The 8,945-nt window shown below is 32.2% G+C and overlaps 1 protein-coding gene across 3 annotated transcripts; it reads left to right on the top strand.

Moving 5' to 3' along the window:
* Positions 1–1,742: 1,742 nt before the first annotated feature.
* Positions 1,743–7,162, top strand: LOC135608903 (transcription factor NIGT1-like). Of its 3 annotated transcripts, none has more exons than XM_065101963.1 (5): positions 1,743–2,031; positions 2,140–2,321; positions 2,407–2,677; positions 2,761–2,837; positions 6,665–7,162. In XM_065101963.1, the coding sequence occupies exons 1-5, from the start codon at positions 1,911–1,913 to the stop codon at positions 6,938–6,940; spliced, it is 927 nt and encodes a 308-aa protein (XP_064958035.1). In that variant the 5' UTR covers positions 1,743–1,910; the 3' UTR covers positions 6,941–7,162. The 3 variants fall into 3 exon arrangements, with proteins under 3 accessions (XP_064958035.1, XP_064958033.1, XP_064958034.1); XM_065101961.1 differs by having other exon boundaries at positions 2,392–2,677; XM_065101962.1 differs by having other exon boundaries at positions 1,762–2,031; positions 2,404–2,677.
* The last annotated feature ends 1,783 nt before the right edge of the window (positions 7,163–8,945 follow it).

Genomic DNA, 8,945 nt, shown 5'->3' with positions numbered 1-8,945 from the left:
GCATGTCTGATTGATTAATGTATCATTGCACAAGCGTCTCAGTTTCAAGCCCACTTGTGAGCATCATCTATGTTGTTTAATGTAATAATTTTTTTTTAAATTTTTAATAAAAAATATGTATGAAAACACCCAAGCTAATTAATTAATTATTAAATACCTATCAAACATCCAAACCCATCAACCTGCTAATATTCTTACTATATTAAAAGGGTTCTTCAAAAGGATGGCCATATTCATTGTATGTCATATAGCATGACTAGATTCAGCGTACATGATCACTAGCTTAGGCTACATAAAGTGAACTCTAGGTGAATAAATTCTTGATAGTGATATGGGCACTGTATAAGTCGATAAAGTTTCTCCGTAGACTTTCAAGTAATTTCCTTCTCAACATCATCGTTAAGAAATGATATATACACATGAACAAAAAGGTCACAAAAAAAAGATTAGAGAAAAAAATAAATAGACAGATCACTTTTATGGTTTACTCGCGTCTAAGGATTAGTTGAGGAAGAGAAAACGACGGATGGATACGGAGACACATATGTAGGAGAGACCGAAGGTAAAAGTGAGGGAGAGATAGACCATCACGTTGTCGGCACGGTGAGTGGGGGCGCAAGACAGTGAAGACGAAGATACCTAGGAGAAAGAAGAGGGTCAAGGAGGCCACTACGTATCTAATGTCGAACTAATCGACACACATCCACCTAAGGCAGGATCGAAAGCTCCTGAGTACGTCGTCAGTGCAGGAGAGACTATATACATATAACACCCTACTAGGTAGTAGTGGCTCAGTGTTACTATTGGTGGTCACTTCCAGGACGACGACTCATCCCACCATTGATGGCAATTTTAGTTTTTTTTATAACTTAAATTATATGTGTCATTATATTAATAGTTTATTATGAGTTAGCATGCCACATAAACAGACTCTAACATCTATTAACTCAGACTTGATAAAAAAGGCTTATATACTATGTTTTAAAAATATAAGAGTTATTTTAGATATGAATAAATCATAAGGACTGAAGTGAGCCATCACCAAAACCATAGGAGCTAAAATTGACCTTAATCTTTTTTTAAATTTAAATTACATGCATCGTTATATTAATGATTTATTGTGAGTCAACATACCATGTAAGTATGCTTTAACGGTATGTTAACTCAAATTTGATAGGAAATACTTATATATTATATTTTTTAAAGTATAAAAATTATTTTAGATATGAATAAACCATAAAAATTTAAGTGGTTCAGGATCAAAATCACAAAAGCTAAAATGGACCTTGACCCTAAATTAAATCTTTTTTTTTTGTAATACTAATAATTTTAACTAAAAAATACAATCAACCATTATCAATCAGGAACTAAAATGAATCATATATACTTTTTTTTTTCTGAGGAAGAATACCAACGTATATACCTCAGAAACCTGAATGATACATACTTGACATAGGGTTCTTATTTGCGGTATATCAGACGTTATTATTGTATTAGCTATGAATCGAAGAGGTAAATGTCCCTTGGCGACTTCCACAAGGCTTCATATATTATAATGAAACCTTGTCCTTCTGTATAAACAAATAGCTGTCCCCAATAGAAAAGCTTATCCTTTCACTCATATTCTACTCAATAATCCCTCTCACGTTTACTTTCACCCCGTCTCAAACGATTAAACAACGACAGATTACATCCTCTTCCCTTCTCTCTCCCTCTCCCCCCCCCCCCCGCCCCCTCTCCCCCGGTCCCCGACCACCCTCCACCATCTGTGCTGACTTTTACTACCTGTAGAGATGCACCCTAACGAGTCGGTGGCTTATGCCACGCCCCGACCTTGGCATGCAACCTTTCTGTTTTCATCTTGACCTCGCTTCTCTTGCTTCCTCCTCCTCGTGCTGCGTTGGAAAGAGATGGATCGGATAGAGTATGCGCGCAGGTTCGGTGAACTGATCGTTGCTCTCGATGAGGAGCGTCGGAAGATGGAGGCCTTCCACCGGGAGCTGCCTCTGTGCCTGCATCTCATCAACCAAAGTAAGAGATCGGCATCTGGTTAAGGGGTTCTTGTTTTCTTCCTCCCCGAGTTTATTCTTTGAGCTTGTTAGAAGATTGAGGTCGATCGCTTCTTCCGATCTGCTGCAGCGATCGAGAGCTACAAGCAGCTGATGGTTAGCGCTGAGACGCTGAGCCATGAGCTTGCAGTTAAGGAATTCATACCTCTGAGACCGAGATCCGTTTCTTCGGAAGATGATACCATCCATCACCAGGAGTGGATCAGATCCACCCAGCTCGTTGCACAAGAGCAAGACTCACTCCCCAAGACGGTGAGAGCATGTCATTATCTCAACTAGTGCTTTATGTACTTGTGTTATTCGTTCTCCGAATGCTGTATAGGTTCATCCGCAGAAGCCGATAGCAATCAAAGCGAAGAAGACTTGGGGAGATGCTCAATATCTAGACAAAGAGGAAGAGATAGCTCCATCAGAATCACTGGCTTGCCAAGATACCGAAATTGCTAGTGGAGAGGAAGGCAATGGTGATGGAGGAAAGAAGAAGAAGAAGAAGAAGAAGAAGAAGAAGAAGGAGAGATCTCAGCCTGAAAGGAAGGTGAAACGGTACTGGTCAGAAGAGCTGCACAAGAGATTCTTGCATGCACTTGAGCAGCTGGGTGGCTGTCATGGTGGGTTCATAGCAGCCTCATACTTTTCCTTTCTCCGATTACTGGTGATGATTGCTTGTGAAGGTGGGTTTGCTTGGTTGCAGCTGCAACACCCAAACTTATCCGGAAGCTGATGAAGGTGGATGGGCTCACCAACGATGAAGTGAAGAGCCATCTACAGGTTAGTCCTCTCTATCAAAGCAATCTCTTAAATAGGAGATTCAGTATTTGTTTGATATCTACAGACACAACACTAATGATATTTAAGCCCAGTAAGAAATCTACCTTCTTTTCTTCTCTTTTTCTCTTTTTAGTCTTTCTCCGTAGTACTTACTGTTCTTGATACCTACATCAAACAAATTCCCTGTAGTACTGTTCTTGATACCTACATCAACTTATAGCTTCATCTACCCTAAATAAACCTTTCATTAAAACATTATCTCTGGAGTATTACATACACTAACATAACCTTTAACCAAAACAAATAGGTACTACAAGGCTTTTAAGTTTGCACAACAAGTGACTAGTACAGTAGTTGCTTGTACTTGTTGGTCTAGGCTATATATATATATATTTATTTATTTATGTCAAAACTCAGTTTGCTTGGTACATAATCTCATTACCAGGAACTATTATTTAAACTAATAGTTTATTGTCAGTAGGGTAAATAAATGTTGAGCTACAAGCACTAGATCTTGTTCACCCTTCCTCTTGGAACAAAGATGGGGTACTCTTGGAACCATGATGATTCACCTTCTGCATTAAGTATTCAAACTACTAGCTGACAGTGTCTATGAGTGAAAATACACAGGATGATTGATACATTTCCAAATCCCTTTCTGTATTAAGTATTCAAGATATGATTACATGAATAGGGTTCATCACACATCATTGTATTAGTTTGAAGTTTGCTAAATTACATGAATAGTGTTAGCCACACATCAGGAACAGTGTAGCTAGCTAGATATCTAACATATTTTTCAGATATGGAGATGGATATGAAAATTTCTTGTTCTTGTTTGGTTACCAAACATCAAGATATGTGGGTTTAGTCTTCTATCTTGCTCTAATCATCAAGAAAAGGTGCTCAGTAATTAACAAAATTTTCTTTTCTTATCCTTGTAATTTCACATTTGCTTTGAACTTTCCTATTAAAGAAATATATATAGTTACATATACTCGAGTCGATTTCTTAATTATTTCATGTTACATCTGTTTTGTATTATATTCACACCCAAATCATTTTTATGTCTTATTTAGATGCTTATTATGTATATTTCCCACTCATTTCCATATCCTTTTACAACAATATGTTTACAAAAAAATTAGTATTAATTTAATATCTGTGTCCAAAGTCATACTCACTAATTAAAGGTGGATAAACAATATGATTTTTTTTTTCAATTGCCTATTTATCTCTAGTGAAAAAAAAAGGAGAAAAGGATAACTCTCGAGTTCATGGAAGAAGATGTCTTTCTTGTGTTGCAGGATTATTAGGGCAACAAAATTAGAAAAAACCTAGAATTAAGAAGAAGCATATTACAAGTTAATGATAAGACAAAAGTTTCAGTGAGATAAATAACAAGTAGCATTCTCATTATTTTATGTTATCAAATTAAATGCAATTCAAGGCTGAATTCATAGAATTCAGTCAAAGATAATGTTGATGAAATATGAGATTTATCACTACAAGGTGATCTAAATACTTTTTGCTATGGGTGCATTTGTCAAGGGATAATGACTATGTCACACAAGAATTATCATTCCAATTGTTCAAATATCAAATTTTGTTAACTATAAATGAAAGTTGAGGGAGATTAAGATTCAGAAACATTTGGCTCAAAATATGTGATTGAACATGATCTATCTGATGATGATTTGCAATAGAAGCTTTTGGTAGAACTTATCCTGGTTAATCAATGTATAAATTTGTCCAATCAAAGGTTATTCCCTTAATTCATGAATTATGCATCTTATTAGTGCCATAATGGTACATATTCTCTCTCTTTTTCATAATTTGCTTTTAATGTTTTATAAACTCTAAATTATTCTCAAACTTATCGAGATCTCATAAAGAAATGATAATAGAGGAGAAGAATAGAGAGACACCTCAAAACTAAAAACTTTCATTAATCATAACCACCTATTATATCTCTAAAACATTACAGTAGGCTTATAAATCTTTTAGCTTTATCTAAAGATTTTTATCTTAACTAAGATCCTATCTAATTATAAAATTTGATTTAATATTTCGACATAATATGCTTCAGTAATTTATAAAAAAATAATAAAGAGGACAAAAACTCTTGATTTTCTTTCATCGATATTTTTCAAACTCAAAAGCCATATTTATACAATTTATAAGACTCCTAATTTACTAGAGCTTTTAAAACCAATTCCATGTCTAAATATAAGCTTAACTCAACATTCTGACAATAATTATATTATGATAGGACAAAGGATGAGAACTTATTTCAAAGTATTTTTGGATAGTTTCAGATGGCAATATATAACTCAAAACAAAAATGGAACAATTAAGTGAAATAAAATGATGACTGTTGTGGAGATGCCAGAAGTTGACAGTAGAGGAGAAGAAATAAGCAACAGAAAATTTTCTGAGAAGCTTTGATTGAGTACAGAAACCTAAAAGCTACTTTACAAAAACATGGAAAAAGGGGACTCCATTTAAATTTGATATCCTTAAATAAGAAATAAGTTTACCTGAGAAGGGCATTTAAGAATTTGTAAGTACAAAAGCTATGCAATTTAGAACCATGAACATAATCCAACTGCTAGACTCAAAACTATCAACATCTATAATTGATCATGATGCATGGAGGAATTGTTATCAGCTTGGCTTTAGTAATTAAAGTGATCATTTGCAAATGGACTATTAGGAAAGGTTGCCTACTCAGTAATTAAATTGCTTTATCTAATATAGAAACAAACTAGAGGAAGTCTAAGTCAATTAGGTCATCGGTTGGACTAGTCGGTCAACAGGTTGGTATGTTTAATTAATTTTTTTTTTAAATAAAATAATTTAAAATTATATGTAATAAAATCAAATTTATTGAAAGCATTTAAAAATAATAATCTTAGATGGATGAAAATAAAATTTCAATTGTTTAGAGTATGATAAAAATGATAATATCGACTAACATTGCAAATATGAACTTTTATCCATATTAAATAACACCTGATAATATCTAAAAATTAATTATAGTAATCTAAAATAAAATAAATTATTTAATGATATAAAAGAAATATTTTAACCAACATAGTTGTCATGACTTAAATAATAATGCATATGAACTTCCTAGAGATGAAAATGAATTTATTTTATTAAACACCAAAATGTCATTCCCTTTTAGTTCCACCCAAGGAGCATATCATATTTTAAATTTATTTTTTTTATCTGTTATAATATTTGGTTCATTCCCTTTATGTTCATTTTGGTGAAGAGAAAATATGTGAGACGAGGATGAAAGAAATTGATATTGGGAAGGAGATGAGGAAGTCGATAGTGATGTGGTCGGAGGAAAGAAGTGAGGCCAAAATGAGAAGATATGGCATGAGAGAGGCCACTTTCTCTTTCACATTAACCCTAAAAATTATAATTTGTTTTGCAAAAGATAAATAGTGAAGGTGGATTTTAATCTCAAGACTTTGTAATAATATAATAAAATATTTAATAATCAAATTACACACCACCTTCAAAAATATGTCTGATATATTTGGTAAGTATGTATTACATCATCATCATCATCATCATCATCATCATCATCATATCAATATTTTTATGGATAACTAAAAAGGTACTTAGAGCCTGGAATGAATACTCTCTTTCTATCTCATCATTAATCCAAATGGATTCATCTCATAGTTGTTCAATTTCTTTTGCATTATGGTATCTTGTAATCTATGTTCATCTCTACAAAGTATTGGTTAAAAGTGGTCTATCATTTGGTTTTCTTATGATTAAAACATGGAATACACAATCTATTTCAGAAATACCGGCTTCATGCAAGAAGAAGTAGCCCGGTGGCGGAGATCAGCACAAGCAGCAACATCCAGTTTGTGGTGGTTCGAGGTATATGGATTCCGACGCCGGATTGCGCCATCTTGACCTCTACAGATGCAGCAGCACACGCCGCTCCGGTCATCGGTGTGTCGGAAACCGGAAGGTATGCTCACGTTTCACCCCTGCCCTCGCCATTGATGATCCTGGACCGAAGTTATCAGCAAACAGACAAGCATTCCGAGGGAAGGAACCCAAGAGAATAATTGGCTGCAGTAGTCACACTCCTCCTCACACTGATAAGAATTGTTTCTTCCAATTCTTTTCTTCCTCCTCTTGGAGTGTTCTCTCTTTAGCTCAGAGGAAAATGTTGCTGAAACGGCGTGGTTCTTAAGATACTTGTATACCCATATGTATTCGTTTCACATGTTCTATATACCTCACATACACCTTCTCATTAATTGATTGCTACCTTCTTTTAAGTTCAATTCATTCTAAATCTGTTTCTTTTTTTGCATGGAGAAAATATTCATTCTTGTAAATGATGTTAAGATTAATTCAAATAATTAGAATTAAATAAAATAAAAGATAAAAATTAGATTTAAATAAATCGATGAGAGTGAAAGATTTATTAGGATTTGATATATTTTTTATTATTGAAAAAAAATTATACTCTATCTTTTAGTCATATAAATGGGTGCTTTTTGATCAAACCAAAAGTATTGTAGATTGAAAATAGTTTTCTCTTCTCAAAACTAACAATATGGTATCAAATCCTAATTTGAGGAAGATCAATACGAATATATCTAGAAAAGGAAAAAAAATATGATATGCATTGGAATAGTGTTTCTAATTTACTTGTTCTGATCTTCAAAGGTGATAATTATCAATTTTGATCTATTAAGATGAAAACTCTATTTATTTTAAAAGAATTATGAAATTTAATAGAGAATGATTTTGTTAAGTATGATATACAAGATCCGAACATTACTAAAGAACAAAGAGACAAGAGCCCTTTATATGCTACAAGAAGCATTAGATGAGTTCCTATTTTCTCAACTTATGATGACATCGAGCCTAAAAAATATTAAAAAATATGTTTGGAGGCAAAGAGAAGGTAAAAATTTTAAAGCTTCAAATTCTTCGATATAAATTTGAAACTCGTATGATGAAAGATTCTGAATCTACCACTGATTTATTCTCAAAAGTCTCTTCTATTATGAATCATATGAGATCTGAAAATCTAAAAGATCAAACTATAGTAGAACAAGTTTTATAGAGTTTATTTCTGAAATTTGATATGATTTCTACTATTACAGAAGAAGTTAAAGATACAAGTACATTATTTATTAATGAATTAATGGACTCCTTTTTAGTTCGTGAATAAAAAGTGAATAAATCTTGGAATGAAATCTTATAACATACTCTACAAATGAAGATAGATTAAAAGAATGGCCAAAAGAAAATTTTAGAAACTATATCTCAAGGGAGAAATCAAAATAGCAGAGGATGAAGCCAATCAAATGAAAATAACAAAGAAACCCATCAATGTTTTTTTACAAAAAAATTAGACATATTAAAAAAGATTGTTAGTATAAAAATAAAAATCTAAATGTTCCTCTCTGTTTTTAATGTTAAAAATATGATAATCTTGAAAAAGATTATTGGAATAAAAATCAAACAAATTATCATGAGAAAAATAATAGTGGAGTAAATGACAAAGAAAATATTCTCTTTATAGCATCTTATAAAGAATATTTTAGATCTTTTTGGTTTTTAGATAGTAACTTCAATAATCATATGGCAAGGGTTCAAAAATTTAATGATTCAATCAAATCTATGGTGCAGATGAAAAATGACAGTAAGGTTCAAGAAGGAAAAGGAACATTTGCTGTGAACATCAAATCTGGTAAAAAAATATTGATGATGTGATGTTTATTCTTGATTTAAAATAAAATCTCATTGGTATAAGATAATTGATGGGAAAAGGATATTGTATTTTTTTAATAATAAAAAATATCTGATTTATGGTAAGAGAATTGATAAATTGATAGCAAATTTAAAAAAATAAAGTATTTTTCTTATTATTTTTTAATTTTTTGATAAAAAAATTAAAATATTTCCATTATTATTTTTAAAAATTTTCACTGTTATTGCTACCGATGAATCAACATTATAACATAAAAATTATGATCATTTGAATTTTTATGAATCTATATAATTTTTATAAATCATAAAAATTATGGTAATTGAAAAACTATTACTAATGAG

The sequence above is a fragment of the Musa acuminata genome, chromosome BXJ2-4 (assembly GCF_036884655.1).
Source record: "Musa acuminata AAA Group cultivar baxijiao chromosome BXJ2-4, Cavendish_Baxijiao_AAA, whole genome shotgun sequence".
Lineage (NCBI taxonomy): Eukaryota > Viridiplantae > Streptophyta > Magnoliopsida > Zingiberales > Musaceae > Musa > Musa acuminata.
This window is presented reverse-complemented; position numbering and strand designations above follow the sequence as displayed.